The sequence below is a fragment of the Lagenorhynchus albirostris genome, chromosome 9 (genome assembly GCF_949774975.1).
Source record: "Lagenorhynchus albirostris chromosome 9, mLagAlb1.1, whole genome shotgun sequence".
Lineage (NCBI taxonomy): Eukaryota > Metazoa > Chordata > Mammalia > Artiodactyla > Delphinidae > Lagenorhynchus > Lagenorhynchus albirostris.
The window spans coordinates 40,425,105-40,448,441 of record NC_083103.1 but is presented as its reverse complement, the minus strand read 5'-3'; the positions used below and the strand labels follow the sequence as shown (position 1 = coordinate 40,448,441).

Below are 23,337 nucleotides of genomic sequence, written 5' to 3'. Positions count from 1 at the left end.
CATACTAGGCACTGTTAAATCGATTACGTTTATTACTATTGTCTGTTTTCCCTGCTGTAATGTACCTTTCATGGGGCAGGGCTGTTTGTTGGCTGTGTTCACTCTGTATCCCAAGCAGCTGGAACGGTTCCCGGCACAAAGTAGGCACTAAGGAAATACTGACTGAATGAATATTCAGGGTGGAATGTGTGAGGGTATGTGGGTCACACACTCTGCGTGCAGTCTGGGAGGGCCTGGAAGTTTGGGGAATGAAGTTCGATGGGAGGGCAGTCCAGTGAGAGGGATGGGCCTTCTTCAAAAGAAGAGACAGTCGTCCCATCAGACTCAACAAGTCTCAAGCTGAACCCGCCTTCCTGTTTTCTGAACTGGTTTCTCCTGTCCATTCATCTGCTTGAGTCAAAAATTTGGGTCACATCTTTGACTAGTCCCTGTTGTTCATCTTGCATCTGAATTGGTATTCAAGTCCTATCGATTTTATCTTAATTATTCTTGAGTGATTGTCTTCCAACACCACTGCTGCTACACAAATCAGGACTCCTCATCTTATTCTTGAACGTCATTTGGCTAAATATAATATCCTTGGTTTCTTTTCATATCGAATATTTTAAATATGTTACTGTACTTTTTTTCTGGTATAAAGGATTGCTCTAAGAAAGTTATCAGAGCATAATTTCCTGTCCCTTATAAATAACGTGCACTTTTTTTTTTTTTTTTTTTTGCGGTACGCGGGCCTCCCACCGCCGTGGCCTCTCCTGTTGCGGAGCACAGGCTCCGGACGCGCAGGCTCAGCGGCCACGGCTCACGGGCCCAGCCGCCGCGCGGCACGCGGGACCCTCCCAGACCGGGGCACAAACCCGTGCCCCCTGTACCGGCAGGCCGACTCCCAACCACTGCGCCACCAGGGAAGCCCTCTTTTTTTCTTTTAAAAGTCCAATAATCTTACTAGAATACACCTTGTATGCTTGTTTCCATATAGGTAGTATACTCGGTATATATCATTTTTCTTAAAAATTTCAACTCATTTGATAATGGTTGTTGAAATAGTGAAACAGTAATTTATAGTTTCCTTCTGTTTTTGAGTACATTCTCTTGGCATTATCTCATCGTAGCAATATTATTCTGCTCTTTATTCTCTTTCTAAAGTAACTATGCATGGGATGATACTTTAATAAATTTTTTTTGCTCATTTGTATGTGAAATTAGTTTCCATAAACTTTTAGAGAGAAGTAGGGCTCAGGAAATCTGTTCTAACTTCATAGAGCTCCGTCTTCTTTTGCTTTTGTGTAGGGTTCAAAAATATAGTGATCTGCTTTCTAAGGTTCCTAGCTCTGTTCTGCCCCTCACATTGGCCTGAACTCTCTTCCTTCTGTCTCTATTATCTCTGTCCTTCTCAATTTCGATTTTACTCCCAAAAGTTTCTTCTTAAGGTGGTGTTTTGTTGTAGAAGAGATTCCTGTTGGGTCAGTTTTGAGAGTTCAGAGTACGTGCCTTGCACTCACCTCATTGGAGAGGCAAACCCCTTCTAATTTCAGTTATTATTCTCAAATCGTCACACTGTGCTTTCCAGTAAATACCCAGTGGCTACATTGGGGTTCTCCTTTCCCATGTTCTCCAGATGCCACCTTATTCTTTCCTTCTTCTTCCTCTCATACAGATGATACCGAGCAGTCTTGTACCTGCAGGTGGTTTGCCCCCCCCACCGCCCCACGCTTGTATTTTGAGGTTTGTAGGAATGCTTTATCATCTAGCTTTGCTGTAAATATTATCCATGGGGTTTGGGCCTTGTTATCTAGTTGCTCTGTCAGTTTTTATATGGGAAATTGGAGTGATTGATAAACTATGCTGCCACTACTGTCATCTTTCCAGAATTCTTCCTTATTTCTCTCACGTTTAAGTAACTAAGTTCTGATGTTACCAGCTGCTTTAATTCAAATCACTCCAGAAATAACTAACACATGCAATATTGCCTATCAGGCATTATTCTAAGCAAATATTTACAAACGTTTGTATACATATGTATGTGTGTGAATATATATATTCATATATTCACTTCATTTAATAATCACAAAAAGCCTAGGAGTTAGGTACTATTATCATTCCCTTTTGCCATTGAGGAAGAGGAAACTGAAATACAAAGAGGCTTTCCCAAAGTTGTAGTTAGCAAGTGGCAGACTAGGATTTAATCCAGGCAATCTAGCTCCAGAGTTCATGCCCTGAGGGGAGCACTGGTACCCAACAGAAGCCACATGATGCCCAGAAGACCCAGTGTCATGCCTGGCTCTGATGCCGGCACAGTGGTACCTAGAAGATACAGCAGTAAGAGAAGAAGCAGCGACTATGACAGTCAGAGATGTCTAGTAGAGATCAGACAGCATGATATTACCCAGAAGGAAAGGCAGCCATGCTGGGTGGACCTGGCAGGACCTGGCAACTAGAATTATACCTAGTGTAAGGCTGCTAAAGGAAGAAGAGATGACAGAATTATCCAATGCTGCCTTGTGGTTGACTGAACCAGTCTTTTTTTTGGGGGGGGTGGAAATATATATATGAGACGAACTCTAGGAACTCCTGGAAATACTTGACACTCTGGTACATCATGTTAGGATGAGAATGAGGTTGGGCTATATTTGTTTATGTCTGTTTATCTCTTAGACAGTGTGAGCTTCCTAAGGGCAAGGGTCACCAGCACAAAGCCTGGCACATGATCAGCATCTGTAGTGTTTCACTGAATTGACCAGGTATTGTTTTAAACCTTATCAAACTGGTTGAGAATATTTTATGTTACAGGCATCATGTGGGGACAGGCCCTTCTTATGGGAGCACAGACCTCCCTTCAGCTACTTCTCCAAGGCTTAGCTATATATCTCCACACCTCACTGGAAAACCATTTGCCTGAAATTTCTGAGAATTGGGATAATGGTTGCTAAAGGTCCAAGCTCTACCCAACCAGAGCATGGCTTGGTGGAATATAGGAATGTTTGAACAATGCCTTTTACAAAGGTCTCTCTGATTCTGCTGACACCTGCTTTAAGTATTTCTATTTAAAACAAAAAAAGTTTATCATCATGTCTTTTGTGGTATCTAGTTACTTACCCAACCTCAAATTTTAACCACAGGGAAAAAAGTATCGCAATGAGCTGACCTATGCTTTTTCTGACATCCAAGCCAAAGACAGAGTCCACGTCTTCTGAAGTAGAGCCCCAGAAGAGAGGAAGGGGTGAGTTCAGGGATTCCAATCCATGTGCCAGGTCAGGGCGCTCATGCTCATCTTGCATGACACTCTGCTAGTTCTGGAAATATTTTCATCTGGCATGGCAAGGCTCACAGTCCGTTTCCCAGGTGGTCTCTGGTTTACTTGATTCAATTAAGTATATAATGACATCTGCTATATGTCAGGCCCTGTGCTGAGTGCTGGTGATGCTGAGATAGATCAGACAGTGCCTGCCTTTGAGAAGATCTCAAAGTCTGGTGGACGAGAGAGACAGGTGGAGAAACCATTTAGTACGGCCGCACATAGTCTATGAAATCAGGCTGCCTACATGGAGTTCTGGCTCTCTTAAGTCATGTAGGTCTTCTGCACCTCTGTATTCTCATCCGTAAAGTGGAGACAATAAGAGTGTTCACTTAATCAGGTTACTGTGAGAATAAAATACTACATGATAATTGTAGAGTCCTGGGGTCCAATAAACATTAGTTGTTATTACTGGTGGATTTTGTCTATTTTCCCTTTCCCTGTGACTTCAGAGCTGCTTTTCACCAATCCTCTATTACTTATTTATTTGTGGGGTTTTTTTTGCGGTACGCGGGCCCCTCAGTGCTGTGGCCTCTCCCGTTGCGGAGCACGGGCTCCGGACGCACAGGCTCAGCGGCCATGGCTCACGGGCCCAGCCGCTCCGTGGCATGTGGGATCTTCCCGGACCAGGGCACGAACCCGTGTCCCCTGCATCGGCAGGCGGACTCTCAACCACTGAGCCATCAGGGAAGCCCTACTTATTTGTTTTTTAGCTAAACACAATTATATTATTATCCCGATGGTTTAGTTGTAACTAGGGCAGCTTGGGTGCAAAGCAAGCTGGGCAAAGTCAGGCTTCATAGGTATATACATGCCTTGAGCATCAGCCCATTTTGCCCTCCACCTGCCGGTGGGCCAGAACCTCCAACGTCCTCTCTTCCCTGGTCAGAGCTGGCCTTGGACCTAAGTGGGATGAGCCACTGAGCGGGGTCAGGAGGAGGCAGGGGCCCATGGGCTTTACTACTCTGCTCATTTATTCTTCTCTGTATGTTTGGTTGCTGCTGGGGGAGAAAGAGGAGGTATCTGTTTAAACAATCTCTGGAAATAGAAGTTATTTTAAGCTCATTCTTAAAAGAAAACCAGATTCTGCTTTCCCCACAGGCGCCCCTTGTCTGTCCTCATCTCTGAGGCTGTCACCCTGGAAGGCAGCTCCTGGAACTGCACGGCCGGGAGTGGGTTTGGCCTGAAAGCAGCAATTACATCTCTGGGGCCTGTGATCCTGATCCTCCCGCTACCCAGAGCTTTAGGCAGAGCCAGGGCTCATAGCTTTCCTTCATCTTCCTGTTGCTGATAAGCAGCCCCTGAAGTTCTTTCTTGGGAAAATGGCCCTGCATATCTCCCTGTGTTAAGGCATCTTATCTTGCTCTCTGTTCTTCTTCAGGTAGAATAGGAAGCAGTGAAGCATAGCAGTTGAGAGTAGACTCTGGAACCAGAGAGACTAGGGTTTCAATCTCAGTGCTACTGCTTTTTCCTGGGGTGATTTTACTTCTCTGCATCTCAGTTTCCTCATCTGTAAAATGGGAATGATAATAAGACCCAACTCAGATAGTTGTCCTGAGGAGTAGATCAAATAGTTCATGTAAAGCACTTAGCATAGTGCTCAGCACATGGAATGTGCTCACTAAATTCTAGCCTCTATTATAATTAGTAGAGGTGCTGAAGTGTTGCTATGGGGAAAGGCAGCAAAGAGAATGAACATTTTTGAGCATCTCCTTTGTGCTATGCACTGTCCTAGGCCCTTTACGTTCACCATTTAATTTAATCCTTCCATCAACTCACTGTGGAAGGTTCTATCATTATCTCTGTTTTACAGGTGAAGAAATTGAAGCTCAGAGAGGTTAAGAAACTTACTCAAAAGACGAATGTATGTTGTGAGAGTCAGGATACTGGTTATTCTGGTTGGGGAGTGTCCAGAAGGGGTTGCAAGGGAGGCTTCTGGGATGCTGCTAATATTCTATTTCTTTATCTGGTTCCTGGATACAAGGGTGTGTTGACCTTATGAAAATTCATGGAACTGCAGCTTGATATTATGATTTGTTCACTTTTATATACATATGTTATTTCAATAAAAATCTCAGAAAAAAGGAAGAAAAAAGAAAGGCAGCAGCAGTGGCAGCCTGCCTTCAATTACACAGATGACGAACAGCAGAGCCAGCTCTTTCTACCCCTGCGCGCAGACGTGCAAGCCTTGTTGGCCTGGGCCTGCGGAAGCTCCTCTTACGCTCAAGGCCTTTACCTGATAAGCGGTTCTGTCCTGAGGAAGCTCTGGTTCCAGGCCTGTTCAGGCAATTAATGAGGGAGCGGCATCTTCCTGAGCCAGTATGAGGGGCTGAACGCCAGAGGGAGGCCTCCCTGAGGTAGCTAAGCATAGAAGGCACAAGTCCAAGAGGCTGGCCTGGGATTCAGCCCTTGCTGGGCTCTAGGGCGGCTGATGGGGTCGACTGAAGGCAAAGCCAGCTAGGCTTCCACTGTTTCTTCCCCCTAGAGGACAACTTCCATCCCCTAGCCCAACTGCGGACCCTCTGTCCTTCCGCTTCAGGCTCCTTAGCCAGGTTTCTCCCTCCCGTCCACTGGAGCTTTGATGCTCCAAGGCAGAGGTCCCCAAGCCCTGGGCTGTGGACCGGTACTGGTCTGAGGCCTGTTAGGAACCGGGCCGCAGAGCAGCAGGTGAGTGGCGAGAGAGTGAAACTTCATCTGCCGCTCGCCATAGCTCGCATTACCGCCCGAACCAGACCCCACACACCGACCCCCGCCACCGGTCCCTAGAGCAATTGTCTTCCACAGAACTGGTCCCTGGTGCCCAAAAGCTTGGGGACCGCTGCTCTAAGTCTTCTTTCTGCAGGCTCACGACACAAAGTCAGAGAGACAGACTGTCTCAGCCCATGCTTCTGGTTGGGGAAGAAGCAAGTGATGTGAGATTCTTTCTGGCGAGTTGGGGTAGAAAACACTCAGGCTTGTCTTCTGGACTCCACCTCCCTGCCGAACCTCATCTTTTTAAAAGAAATTAAAAAAAATTTTTTAAGTAGTTTTGGATTTACAGAAAGTTGCCAAGATAGTGCACGGTGTTTCTATATACCCCATACCCAGTTCCTCTGATTAGTGTCTAATAGCAGGTTGGTACATTGGCCACAACTAAGGAAGCAGCATTGGTGCTTTACTATTAACTAATTTCCAGACTTTATTCGGATTTCACTAGTTTTTCCACGAATGTCTTCTTTTGTTTCAGGATTCCATCCAGGACATCCTGTTACATGTCGTCATCGTCACGTCTCCTTAGTCTCCTCTGGCCTGTGACAGTTTCTCGGTCACCCCTTGCTTTTGATGACCCTGACCGTTTTGATGAGTCCTGGTCAGGTCTTTTGTACAACGTCCCTTGGTTTGGGTCCCCAGTGTTTTTCCTATGATGAGACTGAGTTATGGGTTTCAGGGAAAATGCTGCAGCGGTGAAGTGTCTTCATCACGTAGTATCAGGGGTACATGCTATCAACGTGGCGTATCAGCAGTGAGATTCACTTTGATCTCTTGGTTAAGGTGGTATTTGCCAGGTTTCTCCACTGCAAAGCTACTGCTTTTCTCCACTTAATAGACTCTTCCCTTTGGAATTGAGTGATTAAGTGCAGTCCATGCTCAAGCCCCACCCCACCCCATCCGTTTTTAATCATCGAGTTTCTCTGGCACAAAACCAGTAAACACACAAACTCATCTGAGTATTTACGCAGGTAGAGATACACAAACTCTCACCCAGACGCCCAGACACTGGCGCACAGACAATATAGACAGACACCCGAATGAGTTCATATCCACAAACACGGACACGCATGGGCACAAATGCACAAACATTGGGGAAATCAATAGTTTCGTCATTCCATTTCTCTTACCAGCAGAGTGATAAATCAGCTAGGATTTTAATCCACACAGCTTCTAAAATCCCACTTTCTTTCTAATTTTTAAAGATCTTAAAGAGCAAGAACTGAGTAATGCCTGCGTGTGAGTTGGGGGTGAAGGCGGGTGATGAAAATATGAGTTTGGAATCTAATCAGGCCTCCTGGGATGGGCTTACACCAGAGGCATGTGGTGGCTCTGACTCCCTTTTTCTCTCTACCTGGTTCTTCCACGGCCCTTTCCCACCCAGGCCAGAAGTAAGGGGGTGTGAGTAACTCCCCCATGAGGACCCCAGAGCTCTTCCACAGGGAGACATGCTAAGAGCCCACCCCAGCACCATGGGTTCCCTTTGTGCTGGGTGCTGGCTCCAGCTGCTGTGATTTAGGTAGGAGTCTTTCAACTCCACTGGTCTCTACCCCTGTTGCCCTGCCTGCCACCCTTGGATAGCTTCTTGTGGCTTTCAGCATAAATGCCCAACCCCTACTCTGGCTTCAAAGTTTTTCAAGATCAGGGCTTTCCCCCTTCTCCAGATCTGCCCTTCACAGCAGCCTCTTTTCCAGAATATATAACTCTAGCCCAACTAATCTACTCATTGTCCTGTTGTCTGCCGCACCCTGGAGGATTCTCCCACTGTCTTCGTGTGTCCGAACCCTACCCAGCTCTAATGCCGCTTTCTACATGAACCGTCCCCTGATCTCCAACTGAAAGGAGTAGCTCCCTTCTTTGAATTCCCAGAAAATCTTTTCTCTAAGGGATGGCACCGACTCAACTCTGCTTAGTTATTTGTGAATGTGTGCTTTAGAAAAGTTTCCTTTGGTTGCAAGCAATGGAAGTTAACTCTTGGCCTTATTTCCCAGTCCCCAAATGATGCTGGAGTTCCTGGTGGAACAACGGAATTTGCCGTCACGAACGTGACCTGCGTCCAACAACTCCAGTCTGTGTAACTCTTGGTTCTAAGCTTCTCAGTTTGGGGAGAGGGAATTGGATTCATGCAGCTTGGTTCAGGAGCCCACCCATGGATTAACCACCAGCTATGGCCAAGGGTGTCTTCACACAGCGCAGACATCTCCCCTGGGGGACCACTCTGTGTTTGGGAGGAGGGGCCTTCCCCAAAGAGGAGAGAAACGCTGAAGTCTAGGTTGCCCCAAGAGGCAGCTAATAGAACTCGTCTTTGCTACTGATGGCAGAAGGAGGGAGAATGCTGGGAAGACAAAAACAACAGATGTCCACAGCAAAGTGTTTATGGAGAGAATGAGTCAGTGAGTGAGTGACTAGTTCATTTGTTGCCCCCTAAAAGCCCCTAGGTCAGTTTGCCTCCCTGTTCTGTATCTCTAGAACATGAGGGTCATAGACTTTTCCATCCTCTATATCACCTTTCCAATCATGTTGTCGTGAATGAAAAACGTTGCCTGCCATGTCAGTAAACAAAGGATGTTGCAGCCATCAAGCCACTATAGCCACCCCGCAAAGGTGAGCCCCGAGGGAACTCAGGATGGAGAAAAACGGGCTGCCCGCAGTCAAGCCCTCAGCCTCTGCAGCCACCCTGAGGGGACGCAGGATGGGAAAGCACAGGATACTGGCCCTAGATAGCTAAGGTACATATCAAAGGAATGATTTCAGTGGGCCCAGACTCTTGCATCTTCCCATACACAGTAAAGTGCTAAATTCATTAACCTGAGATGTCTGGTTATCTTTATTTAACAGTAATGTTGTGATGTTCTGACTATTTGGTCTTTGTTGCAAAAACTCCTCTATATCCTGGTTCCTCCTTTACCTTTTTGGAGCAGTCTCTCAGAGCTGTTCTGAGAGGCTGCCTCCCAGACTGGAAGTCCTCAGTTTTGTCCGCCAAATAAAACATAATTCTCAATTTTTAGGTTGTGCATTCTTTTTAGTTGACATTGTTCGTGGGGCACTCCCTGGGGAGGTGGAATGGTGGAGGCACGTGGAGTCTTCTGCAGAGGTATGGCAGTAAATGCCTGCCGCTCTTTCAGATGTGTAGCTGGTATATGTCAGGCGCTGGTAATAAACCAGACACGAGGGATGTCCCTCACAGGACTTGGAGAGTTCAGACAAACATACAAATTGCAATAGAATGTTATTAGTGCTCCAATGGAGGATGCACAGAGAGGTGGGGGTCCTGGGGGGCAGCTGATAAGCTCTGACTGAGGCTCTTCAGAGAAAGTAACACGAGAGCCGGGTATTGCAGGGTTAATAGGAGCTTGCCAGGTAGAGAAGAAGGAAAGGGGATTCCGATCTGAGAGGAATTGTCTGTGCAAGGCCATGGGGGAGACTGTAAAAGAGAGCCACGCTTGAGAAACAGGAAGGTTGACAGTACCTGGAGTATAGTGTGTCTATGGTGGGGGTGCTAAGATATGAGGGAAGGTGGAAAAGGGAGATGTGTGGGAAGGGAGGCTGGGGCCAGATCTTGGACACTCCCCATCTAAGCCTCAGGAATTTTAACTTATGGGGGAGTGGTCAGTTGGGGGCACACTGAGGACTCACGCAGGGGAGTAACAAGATATATGTATAGAAAGTTCTCCTGCATTGTTCGGGGAATGGGATGCGTTGCTGCCTTGGAGAGCCAATATGGCAGCATCTATAGAATTTCACTCCTACTCCTGGGGGTCTATGGCATAGAATGAAGATACTGGTTATATAAGGGCATATGTGTTTATAGTGGTCAAGAACTGGAAAAGTGAGTTCCCAGCAATGGGAAAATGGTTTAATAAATTGTGGTATATCCACAAAGTGATTTTTCATCTATCTATCCATCTATCTATCATCTATTCAAATTCTTTACAAAATATAATAGTTATTTTTCATGACGGGAGAGGGAGAAAGAAAGGATATTGGTAAGCTTTTATTTTTAACAATTTAAAAAGCTATAAGAAACCACATGTACAATTTGCATAAACAGTATAAGCTTTGTGGTTAAAAATTACATTTAAAAACCTCATAGACAAACAGCTGCATTGTTCAGAAAGTCCTACTCCTCATTAAATAACAGTAAATATGAAGGCGTGATTTTAACCATGATAATTGGAGCATTCCGCTATCATTTCAGTCCTACTTGGTACCTTGGCCCTACTTACCTGGCCTCATCAATGCCTTCTGGGTGCTGGCTGTATTGACTCAGAATAAAAGCCAAATCCTCACCTTGTCCCACACAGCTCCATAGGGTCTGCTCACCTCCGCCCTCCACTGCTTTCACCTCAAGTCCTCCATCCCACTCTCTGCCAGGTTAACTCTTGTCTTTCTCACACATCTCAAGGACACTTATGCCTCAGGGCCTTTGCACTTGCTGTTCTCTCTCTCTGAAACAATTTCCCCCCAGATATCTACATGGCTCACTCCCTCATGTCCTTCATGTCTTGGCTCAAAGGTCCCTTCCTCAGTGAGCCTTCTCTGAACCACTTATTTTACATTGCAATGCCTACTCCCCCTTTCACCCCCACAACTCTCTATCCTTTTTCCCTGTTCTTTTCCTTCAGAGCACTGACCACCTCCAATGTATTGTATGCATTGCTTATTTATTCTGGAAATTACTTTGGAAGTTGACTGCCCTCTCACTTGTATGTAACCTTTACAAGGGAAATGACTTTTATCTACTTGCTTGCTCTTAAAGCCCAGCTTAGAACAGTACTTGGTACATAGTAGGCACTGAATACTGTTTTGTGGAATGAGTGAATGACTAGTGGCAGGTGGAGAATGGCTGGAGGCAGGTAAGATTAGCAACAGAAAGACTAGTTTGAACACTGTTACAAGCCAAGGCAAAGGGACTTGAGCCCAGCCTTAAAGGTTAAGTATGTATGTCTTCTTCTGTCATAATCTTCGAATGATGTTGAAATCTATTGTTTTTTAACTTCTCATTACTATGTCTTGATTCTTTAGGCAGATCAAAAGCTCCATGAGAGGGGAGGTGTGGCATGTTGATCTCCACTTTTCCCACAGTGTCTGGCACTTATGTGATATTAAATATAATTCATTCAAGCAACGTTCAAAGCTTTGTTAATGATCTGATATTACTATTATTTGATTAAGTGAATTTTAGAGTGAATTTTATTTGACAAAGATCTTAAGATCTAATGGATATTCTCATGCTGTTGTACTAAATAGAGTTAATTTTGTTCCATTACAAAATTAGTATATATGCTTATGAAAGTAAATTTGGAAATTAGAGAAAGGTTGAAAACAAATGAAAAATCTTTTCGTTTCACCACCCATAAAGAACCACTAGCATTTTAATATTTCTTTTAAATATTTTTTCTAGAGATAGCTTTTAAACATAGTTATAATAATTGTGCTTACATTTCTGCATACTGCTTTGCATACTGTGGGTTTATTTTATTAGTGCACACATTTTTCTTTGCTATAAACTTTTGGAAAGCATTATTTTAAATAAGTGCACATTATATAACCATGTAGCTGTACCATAGCTTACTTGACATAGCTAATATTTGATATTTAAGCTATTTCTATTTTCCTCTTATTGTAAAGATAATCTGCTACTCTGTCAGATTTCATTGCCTGATTTGTCTGGTCATCTGCCCTCAAAACATCTTACTATCCGTAAGATGGACATAATGAGAAATAAGAGGATTAAGGTAAGTGAATGCAAGAAACAGTGATGAGCATATAGTAGGTGTTTAGTAAACACCAGATGGCTTGGAATTGAAACCTTTGGAAATTGTGGAGTGTTAATAGCCTTCATGGCACTGTTCCCCGGCTGCAGGCTGCACCTGATGCAGGTGGATTCGGTCCAGCGCTGGATGGAGGACCTGAAGCTCATGACGGAGTGTGAGTGCATGTGTGTCCTGCAGGCAAAGCCCATCAGCCTGGAGGAGGATGCACAGGGAGACCTCATCCTGGCAGGCGGTTCTGGCCCCGGAGACCCCCTGCAGCTGCTGCTCAAGCGGGGCTGGGTCATCAGCACTGAGCTGCGTAGGATCGGGCAGAAGCTGGCCCAGGACCGCTGGGCGCGTGTCCATAGCATGAGCGTGCGACTGACCTGCCACGCCCGCTCCATGGTCAGCGAGTACAGCGCTGTTAGCAGGAGCTCCTCGCAGGAGATGGGCCAGGTGGGTTGCCTGGCATGGGCGTGGGTGGGCACTCGGAATGGGGTTGCCTTTTAGAAGAGTGGGTCTGAATTGTGTAGAGTCCTAACTCTTCTTGTCTCAGGGACCTCTCTCCACTTCCAATGAAGCAGGGAAGACAGTAAGGACCTTTACTGAGTATCTGCTCTGTTCTAGGAATTGTGCTAGATGTTTTGACATACACCTCATTTACCTTGAACAACCTCTGAGGCCAACATAACCACTGAGAGACACCGTGCAATGGTTAAATACACCCTCTTTAATGCCTGCCTGCTCAAGTGTCAGCTCTGTCTGCTGTGTGACCTTGCCAAGTTACTTAACTTCTCTGTGCCCCAGTTCCATCATCCTAATGAGTATAATAATAGCATTTATTTCATAGATGTGTTGTGAGGGCTGAGTCCTAATTAAATTAAATTAATTAAAAATATTAGCTAGTGGTGTTGTCCTCACTTTATAGATGAGGAAACAGAAACTCAGAAAGCCTAAGTAACTTGCCCAAAGTTATGCAGTGAATGGTATAAGCCGGATTCAACCTAAGGCTGTGTAATTCCAAAGCCCATGGTTTTGAATCTCCTCCAAGTCCAAAGCAAACCACTGAAAATCCCCCTTTATTTCTCTTTCTTCTGGCATCTCTTTGCACCTTAGTGCTCTACCCTTTTCCTTGCTCCACTTTGCAGACAGTAAACTTCTATTCATTCTTTAAAACCCAGCTCAAATGCCCCTTCCTCTCTGAAGCTTCCCAGATCCCCCAGCATAACTAATTGCTCAGTTTTCTTTTTTTGAGCCCCCAAAGCAACTGATGATGATCTCTTTTGCCATCCATACCACACTGTGTTATAGTTTATGTGCCTGTTTTACAAATTGGCTGATTTGATTCTTCATCTTTATGCCCCAGAGGGTCCAGCTCAGCAGTTGGTCCTCGACCAGTGCTCACTGAATTGAATAAAATTGATCTATTTTTCTGCAGATTGAAAAGCTGCTAATGGAGAAGTGCTCAGAGCTGTCAGCGGTCACTGAGAGGTAAATCTGGCCTCTGGGTGAATCTAGACAGGGTCTGCCAGCCGGTCCTCAGGCAGGGAAAGGGGCTGGCATCTTCTCCCACAGGGACAGTGGGAGTGGGGAGGCCTGGTGGTGGTCTGGGAGTTTCCTTTTGCTGACTTTTATCAGCAACCTTAAAAGACTCCCTTGGGATTTTCTGCTCGATTTTCAGGCCTGGGAGAATGCAAAAGGCAGAGGAGAGGCCTGGGCATAGGAAGAAAGAGGATTCTTGAGGGTTGGTAACAAGGAAAGAGTTTACCCCAGCTTTGGGAAGCCCCTTGATCTCAAAGTCAAGACAAGGTGAAAGCACTCACATACACATTGACAAGGATTTCACAGACATGCACAGATATATAAACATACACTCACACAATCACAGAAATACACTCACAATCTCTTCTCCGTATCTCACATACATAAACACACATACGTCTACACTCAGAAATGTACACACACTCAACCTTGTCTGTATGCACACCTGGGTGCGTGTTGACACCCTCCCTCACCCCTTCCAGCCCCCAGGCCCTAGAAGAAAAACCTGGAACTTGACATTCCTAGGACTGCCATGGGGTCTTTGGCCTTCCGTTGTGAAACATTCTCAGGTCATAGGGCTGGATTTGACCTTGGTCTTCCTGTGTGAGTGGAAAATCCCCAAAGGCTCCTGTCTGCACGCTTTAGGTAGCTATTTCTTAAAGGGTCACAGGCATTGCCATATACCTTTAGAGTGAGCAAGGCATACCTAGCACACCAGCAGCCCTCCTCTATGACTCCCATCCACCATCCCTAGACCCTGGCCGCAATGATGGCAGATTCTCCCAGGGAGAAGCCCAGAGGTATGGATTTGACTGCTTTCTGATGGCCTTTCTTCCTGGCAACATGGACTGTTAGCTCCTATTTCAGGCCAGCACTTCTTTGAACACTAGGAAGCCAGGGGACAAGCCAGCCTTGGAATATTCCCTCTCTGACTCCCCAGGAGCTGATGTCATCTTCCCAGGCCACTCGCATCGCCACCAGCCCTGTTGCAGGCCCGGATCTGTCCCCTAAAATGCCTCTGGGCTGAGTACCTGCCCCTTACAGTGGCCCACCCAGGGTTTCTTTCTCCAGGTGCCTCCAGGTTGAGAATGAGCACATCCTGAAGTCGATGAAGGCCTGTGTGAGTGAGACCCTGAGCACGCTGGGCCAGCACTTTGGCCAGCTGCTGGAGCTGGCCCTGACCCGGGAGGTGCAGGTCAGTGTGGGCTGGGCAGTGGAGGTGGGCAGAGGGACTGGGCCTGGCTCGGGGAAGCTCTAAAGTGGGCTTTCTTGGGGGACATCCTCCTCAGACGACCAAAGTGAACTCCAGCACCTGAGAGACAGGACTGTCAGAGCTGAACGGAGCCTTCCTGACCATCTAGCCCAATTCTGCATTTTCAAGATGTGAAAACTAGAGCCCAGAGAGGGCAGATACTGACCTAAGGTCACACAACAAGGCAGTGGCAGGGCCCAGCGTCTCCCAGTTGCACTTTCAGTGTTGCTACCACCACCTTAAATCTTCTCTGTTGAGTTATTGTTCACAGTGCACACAATAGATCCTTATATTCCTGAAAGACTTAGGGCACCTGCTGGGAACAAGTCAATTCTGAATATCCTGGCAATAGAGAAGAATCTAGGAAGGTCAGCTAGTCTAGCCCCTGCCTCTAGGGAAGGTGGTACTTGATTTCAGAAAGAACGAGGGCTTTGGAACCTGACAGATCTACTTTCAAATTGTGGTTTATCATGGGACCTTGGTCAAATTCCTTAATCCATAGCCTCATTTTCCCCATATATAAAGTGAAGACCTTCCCTAGAAGAGAAGTGAGAGGACTAAGCAAACAACGTATGAAAAGTGCTTAGCACTTCTGGATTAAATACATATTATTTCCTTCTCTTGCCTTTTCCTATTTTTAAAAGCCTCCCAGAAAAGCTGATTCCATATGGTTTGCATTAGGAAAGGTATTTGCATGTTATTTATAGTTACAGAAATATTGTGTTACATATTTGCCATTCTTTTCCCACCACCAAATAAGAGGTTTCCACAAATAACAAATCCCTTCCCATATCGGCCTCCCTCCAAACTTGGCCTTTCTACCTATCCCAGAGTTTCCTTTCTCTCTTCCCAATGTGTCTGGCTCGTCTTGTACACAGCACAGGCCCTTCTGACCTGGTTCACTTGCTGGTCAGGGTAGCTGGCCCTGTGCAGCCTCACCCTCCCAACCCAGAAGGGTCTGCGGAGTTCACTCTCCCTGCCCCGAGAGTCTGGGACGAGGGAAGGGCAGGGCCAGGGCTGGGGCCCTGGACCTGGCACGATGAGCAAATGTTGACAGTCACGCGTACCGGCAGGTGGTGGTTCAAGCTAAGGCCAGTGTCCCAAATGGAAGTCTAGAGGGACCCAGTGGAACATGGGGCCGAAGTGGGTGAAGAAATTGAAGGAGTGATGAGCGAGGGTATTGAAGTTAGCGGTGGGGAGGAGAGGAGCCTGGAGGAAGTTTTGAGCAGGAGCTCAGGTGCCCGCTGATGCTTTTTATGCCATTTTGGTGCCCTCTTGCCTGGCAGTACCAGGTTCACTTAAAAGGGCTTAAAAGAGTTCTGTTGGATTGTAAATGGAAGCCAGCTGGGGTTGGAGGTAGTCCTTAGCTCTTTCCACCAGGGGCAAAGGGTAGCTTGTCTTTTTGATGCTCCAGGTCACAGATTCCTGGGAAAAGCTTCTTGGGCTGTCAGGAGCCGACTTGGGCTTTGTGGACTAGGTATCTGATTTCCTGGGGCACTGCGTCCATTCTGCTTTTTCCTCGTCCTGACCTTGTTTGGTGTGGAATTCCTGACCCGGTGCTTCTACTTCCCTGGCTAAATCCTGCCCCATTTCCAGTCTGGCCACCTGCCTCATTGATGCTCAGCTTGGGAGCTGTTGGATCAGCTGCTTTTCTCTTAGAATTGAGTCCCCCATTGGTCTCCCTCTCCTGGTGGGGGAAGCAGCGTCTGTCCTCCATTCCTCTGCATATTTGTTAGTTTCTTGACAACCCCCCTTCCCTCCCACATGCCCAGTGGTGTCCTCTAAGCCCTCCTTTGGGCTGAGCTTGCTGTGCTCTTAATATTTCTTGGCTGACCTTTAGCATCCTTTTACATTAGAAAGTTTCCATACAAAACAGTGGTGACATAAAGAGATACACTGGCTGAAGGCAGGGTAATCTGTTCAGTGCTGTGAGCATGTGTTTCCTAAACAGGTAACTCAAATCCTGTTCTCTAGTATATTAGTAATCATACAAGGATCCTACGCTTGGGGTATCTTGACATAAATGAAATTAAGCTTATTTTTTTGCATCAGCATTTCTCTTATGATGTGTTACTGTGTGTTGCAAGTCTTCTAAAAGGTCCTCACACATTCATAGTATTTCTTGTCTGACCTATAGTTTCCATAAACAGGGATTTTCTTTCTTTTGTCCATGAATATATATCTAGTGACTAGAACAGTACCTGGCATACAGCAGGCATCTAATAAAGATTTATTAATGAATGAATGTTAAGCAGTGTGTTCCAAACTTACCTAGTCACAGATCTTTTTTATTCTTAAAACACCCATTTATTCTGGGATGCTGGTGTTTCAGGAAATGCAATTTGGGAAATGCCTTTTTTGCACTAGGGAGCCATGTAGGCTTTTGAGCAGAGGAACAGTACTCTTTCCATCCGCCCTCCATGCCCACCACAAAAACACAACACATGGTGGAATGGTGCTTACAAGAAGGGCAGTGATAATATAGCACTACTCTGCACTGGTCTGCTCCATCCTGGAATGTTATGTCCAGCTCCAGACCCCAGATGTGTTATTGAGACAATGATTGTGCTCAGAGGAGCTTCCTAGGAGGACGGGGAAGGGCCGAAGGTATGTGGGGAATAGCTGGAGGAGCAGGGATGTTTAAGAATGGAAACTCTGCTACCTCCAAAGGGAAGAAGGACCTTGGGCCAGTGAAGTGAATCTATAGGACATTCCATGGAAAAAGGGGTTGGCAAAGCAATAGGGCTGCCCCGCAGTAGAAGGGGCTGCCTTAGGAACTCCCCATCACTGAGGTGGGAAAGTCATGCCTGGGAGGATATCGGCAGTAGATGGAGGTTGGACTGAGTGACTTGCAAAGTTTCTTCCAATCTTGATAGTGTGTAATTCTATGAATATGGGGTAGTGGATTGAGCATGGCATTTGGAGGCATATCAGGGTTCAAACCCTGAACGAGCTACTTACTGCATCTACAAACTTGGGCAAGTTACTTAATGTCCTGTTTCCTCACCTCTACTTTGGGTTGTTGTTAGCATTAACTAAGACAACACAGGAGTCACTGGCACTCTTCTGATTGCATCAGTGGCTTTATTCACTACAGACCTGAGCTACCTTAAGAGACGCTGACAACAAGCTTTGCTAAAAAGAGCCTCCTAATCCGCTAATCACTAATTGTTTATTGAGATAATTTAACTACTTGGTGGGCTTGGAAAGTTAAGGCTTAACTGTTAGGAGCCACCAATGGGAAATTAATGAACATTAAGGATTAAACTTTCTCGGATTAAAGGATTAGGTGTGGCTGAAATCTCTCCCTGGTGGAACAGAAGGAGTGGGGACCAAGTATTACCCCTCAGTGTTCACAGTTCTTGTCCTATTATCTTATTGGCCCCATCTATCTGGCTGTGGTCAGGCAGGAGTGTGGCTGGGCCCTTTGGAGGAGGAGGTCACCTGCCTGCGAGGCAGACTTTTCACACCTTCAGGAAGCCATCCCCCCAAATAACAAACTCTACTCCTTTGTGGATCCTTCTGGAATCCCAGTGGGCAAATTAGACTTTGCTCCCAGAAGACTTGGAAATGACTTAAAATATTACATTCATTAAATTGACTCTAAAGAGATTTTGTAACTAAAGCTCAAAATTTGCTTTCCTGTTCTTTTTCTCATTCTCAGATTTTGCTCAGCTATGTTGTCCAGTATAGGTAATCAGAGGCTGCAATGGGATTAAACAGTAAGATAAAGATAATCCAAACATACTTGCCAGGATGAGAAATATAAAGATGTTCAAAATGTTAAAATGGTCTTCTATCTCATTTTAAAGTTCCCTGGGAGAAAATAAAGCGAAAGAAAGAAAGAAAGAAAGAAAACCCAAATCTGAATCCCTCTACTCTTAGGAATAATTCAAAGCCCTCGATCCTTAGGTTAATAGAATTCTCTTTAATTTTCTTATTCTCCTCTTAGCCAGGAGGGTCTCATCCCAGTGTGTGTGTGTGGAGTCATGTTTCTTTGGGCAGCTACAGCCCAGGCTGTCTCTCCAGCAATGGGAGGGATTTTTTCAGGGCTTTTCAATTTGTACTGGTCTTTCCCCACGATACTTGAAAGGGTCCAAAGAGTTAGTACCTTGGATACACAATATTATCACAGCACTACTGCTGCACTCACAGAGAGTTAAAACAGGCCAATCTTCAATCCTTAGGGCAGGAATTCCAGTCAACATGTCTTCCTAAGACTCTGTCTTTAGGGTTGCTGAAGACCTTAACAGACACTCATCTGCAGTTGAGAGAAAGAGGGTGGGTGACAGATACTGTCTTGGTTGCATCTGCAACAGGATGTCAGTTTATTTCAGTTGTCCACAGTCCACAAGGATTTGTGAACATACATTCACGTGGGGAAAGCATCCACCACAGGTTAATTGTGGTACGATGCTTACCATATATGGGAGAAAAATGTCTCCTTTTTCATAGAAGGGCACGTGATACGTTTATCTTCTTCCTGCAAAGTCAGGCATTTGTAATTCCTTCACAAGGACTTGTTTGATTTGCACTCTTTGCCATCCAGCATTTTCAACATTTCTTAATTTCAAGAGTCCCTCCAAACTTTGCATTTCTGCCACCCCAGGCTACACTGATTTCGGCTGCTTGAAGTGACTTGGGCCAGTGGTCTACTGCTTCAGATGCATTGCATTCTCTGGGTTCCCAAAGATTTCCTAGGAGAAATGCAAGCACGTATACTTTTAAGGAAATCAATTTCCAGACATTCAGTTTTCATTTGTTTTCTTTCCTAGAAACAATCCTCCTAATAATACACAGTTTTTACTAGCCCTTCTATTATTTTCCAGAAGAAAGGCATATTCCTCACCCATCCCAAATCTTATAGTGCATTGCCCCTTTTTGCAAAAACCTTGGAGTGCAAATGGGGAGATAAAAAAGAAGCCTACATTCATGAACCATAAACCTTTAGGCCTCCATGTATTTCCATGTTTTTAATATTTCTGTTGAGAAAAGCATTAGAAATTGTGTATTTTGTCCAGTGTGCAGATTTTCTGAATCTAGAAATGTGGTAGAATGATAGTGTGTGCGTGTTTGTGTGTGTGTGTGTATTGGAGGGTTGGTTGTGAAAGTTTCCAATTTATCTTATCCCTTCTATTTCCATTTATTCTCAAATCGTGCATACCTCTTGAGGGACATTCTCCTTAGACAAAGCAAAGAGAGCACAGGTAGGACAAATCAAACACTCAAAATGGCTTTTGGGGGGCACTTTTTTTTTTTCTTTTTTTTTTTTGCGGTACGCGGGCCTCTCACTGTTGTGGCCTCTCCCGCTGCGGAGCACAGGCTCCGAACGCGCAGGCTCAGCGGCCATGGCTCACGGCCCCAGCCGCTCCGCGGCATGTGGGATCTTCCCTGACCGGGGCACAAACCCATGTTCCCTGCATCGGCAGGTGGACTTTCAACCACTGCGCCACCAGGGAAGCCCTGGGGGGCACTTAAATGCAAGCAATTCCTTTCAGCTGTATCTTATGCTCAACTCTAAGTGATGTCTAAAGGTTAATGATAATGATTCTTTTCAATGTAACGAATATTTTTGAGAAAGACCACATTTTTCAAGATATACTGGGTAAAATTCAAAGATACAAGTTTTGCATGATTTTTCTTTTCAGATTTGATGCACATTATTTAAGGCAGCAGTTAAAGACTATTTTGTCAAAACATTTTATGAAATATTTACACTAATTTCTACTTTCTGTTAGCAAAAGATATAGTTAATTGCTGGCAGCTGGACTAATTAGATTTAAGTATAAATACTTTTCTCCTTTAAATACATAGAGAAGTTCGATCATAAGAGCTGCAAAAGGACTTCCCTGGTGGCGCAGTGGTTAAGAATCCACCTGTCAATGTAGGGGACATGGGTTCGATCACTGGTCCGGGAAGATCCCACATGCCGTGGAGCAACTAAGCCCATGCGCCACAACTACTGAAGCCTGCGTGCCTAGAGCCTGTGTTCCAAATAAGAGAAGCCACCGCAATGAGAAGCCCGCGCACCGCAGTGAAGAGTAGCCCCCACTCGCCGCAGCTAGAGAAAGCCTGCGCACAGCAACGAAGACCCAACGCAGCCAAACATAAATAAATAAATAAACTAATTAATTTAAAAAAATGGTCCACATCCAAAAAAAATACCTCAAAAAAAAAAGAGCTACAAAAAACAGTCGAATGATTTCAGATATTTTTATTTTCAGACCTTATTTAATTATTTCCTGAAATAAACACCAAAGTTCAATACATACACACATCTATTTACTGAAGGAATGCAGTGATTTTTATCATATTTCCAGATTTATAATTACTTTACAATGTTAGCTATATATTACTTTGCATTATGAAAAGTTTAATAAATTGTTTTATCTTGGCTTTAGAATATACACAAGTAAATCAAATTTTATTTTAAGTCTATATTATTTTAATATTGACAGTTTTTAGCATTTCTCCTTACAGAATGATTTCCAAAATTATTTGTCAGCATTTTTTAGCATTTCTTGGAATACATATTAAAATTTTTTTAATTAAAAATGAAGTCAGGTCTATATTGAGAAAAAGCTAAGTTGACTTGGCTGATTGGTTTGGCTTAAAGAATAGTCTTTGCCAATTAGGTTATAGGGTGGGTATTTTTCATAAATTAAATAAGCAAAAGCTGTAGCTTCAAGTTTTTTATTTGAAACACACAAAAATATTTTATTAAAATTGTATTGTTAATGAAATTAATAATATTTTGATTTTCTTAATCCTTTCTGAATAATTTGGATAATCCAAGGTGCTCTAAGTGAAAGAGTAGTGGGTATAATTAAGAGTTACTTAATATGTCTTGGTAAAGTACTTCTGGAATTCTTCCCAGAAATTGAGACAAGTGAATGAATGACTCTAATGATTGGGTGACAAATGTTTTGCAAGTCAAATGGTTTCCAGTTCTTTGCTTCTACCAATTTATAGATGTTATCAGCTGGCAGATCATTAAAAATAGTGTTTGATGATAGATCACTATATGATTACATAGCTCAGAATGTGCTCAAAAGGTGAGCAACTTGGCTATACATACTCTTCCCATTCCTCTCTTCACGGGATTTATGGGAACAAGATTTTTCAGGATTTACATCTAAAAATATAGCATTAAGCCAATATTCAATCATGGATAAATGAATTAGAAAACCTACAAAGTTTACAAAGCCTCATTCATCTCATTAGGAGATATATTTATGATAAAATTTTAATTTTATGATTTATAATTATTTATCAAAATGTATCATCTATGTTGTATTGACCAATTGTACTGATGATAATTTTAATACTAATTCAAGCAAGGAGAGATTATTTTTAAACACTTAGAGCCTTATAGTCACAGGAATTAAAAGAAAATTTCAAATTTCAATGATAAGCATGATTAAGTGTGATCAGTAAAATACTTTGAAACTTAAATGTATTACATTAAGATAAAATTCTGAGGGAGAATGGGGATGGGAATGTAAGTTTAAAGATGAAAAGAAAAGATGCAAAATGTTCAAATGTTAAAGAGATTGTTCATGTAATTTTAAATGGATGATGACAGTATCAAGTTGTTTTGGTATTTAGATTTCATGGGATACATCTAAAAGAGTGATGTAATCATTTTATTTTAGTCAATATTTATAGTCTGCTGGAAATTACATCCTTTCCAACTTTGTTCTTTAAACTTATGATGCAAAATTTTACCTGTCAAATTAAAAATGTGCAAGGGGTCATATATTTTAAAAAATTCTTTTAGGGTTAAATGAGAAAAAAAATTGACATAGGATACACAGGCACTCTAGTTCTATAATATGGCTGCTGTCTCTGCCTCTTGCTGAGGATTGCTTAGGCCTTGAGACCCTGTCTTCTAGGAAGGGTTTTCTTTTTTCTTTTTTTTTTTTTGTGGTATGCGGGCCTCTCACTGTTGTGGCCTCTCGCGTTGCGGAGCACAGGCTCTGGACATGCAGGCCCAGCGGCCATGGCTCCCGGGCCCCGCCGCTCTGCGGCATGTGGGATCTTCCCAGACCGGGGCACGAACCCGTGTCCCCTGCATCGGCAGGCAGACTCTCCACCACTGCACCACCAGGGAAGCCCCAGGGTTTTCTTGTTATGCTCCTGAAGTCTGTTGCCTTATGCACCTACTGAGAACCCGTCCCTCTGCCATGTGCTTCTCAGAACACCGTCTTCCCATACCTTTTGACTATTTTAGTCTTGAATAACATTTTTCTGCTATATCTTTTTTTTTTATTCCAGTAATGAATTATGTCTCCCTGTTAATCTCCCACTCCCTTCAGGGAGACTGAGCTGAGTTTCTCACCTTTTGCCCTGCTTCTCACGTGGGTCTCTTTTCTTATCTAACTCACAGAATGAGCACTATTTACTCATCTGAGCAGCATTCGCACTTTGACTCCTCTTTCCTTTCTGACACATTCTTTTGTTTTCCAAAAGTAATCTTTTAGATTTTAGGATTTCCCTTATTGGGAGAAATAAAATCAGTTAAGGTCTGGATCTGCCCTAAACCTTTAGTTCTAAGTGATGTTATCCATTTTTGCCTCTCTAAATTGGATATTCCAACCCAGGAGATATTTTCCCATCAGACCAGTAGCTAATCCAAGCCTGGATTCAGTTATTATTTTGTCTGTCTCCTCTTTATTATGTCTAGTCTTTCTGAGCCTTTCTCCAAGTCCTAATTCATGCATTTCTCCAAAATGTTCTCTTGGGAC

At 44.1% G+C, this 23,337-nt stretch overlaps 1 protein-coding gene across 1 annotated transcript in view; it reads left to right on the top strand.

Annotated features, from left to right (window-relative positions):
• The window catches only part of INSC (INSC spindle orientation adaptor protein), a 125,253-nt gene that overhangs the window by 47,228 nt on the left and 54,688 nt on the right, over positions 1-23,337 (top strand). Inside the window, exons 3-5 of the mRNA XM_060157779.1 lie at positions 11,907-12,252; positions 13,235-13,287; positions 14,410-14,533. Coding sequence (XP_060013762.1) covers positions 11,907-12,252; positions 13,235-13,287; positions 14,410-14,533 — 523 coding nt within the window. The remainder of the gene's footprint in view (positions 1-11,906; positions 12,253-13,234; positions 13,288-14,409; positions 14,534-23,337) is intronic.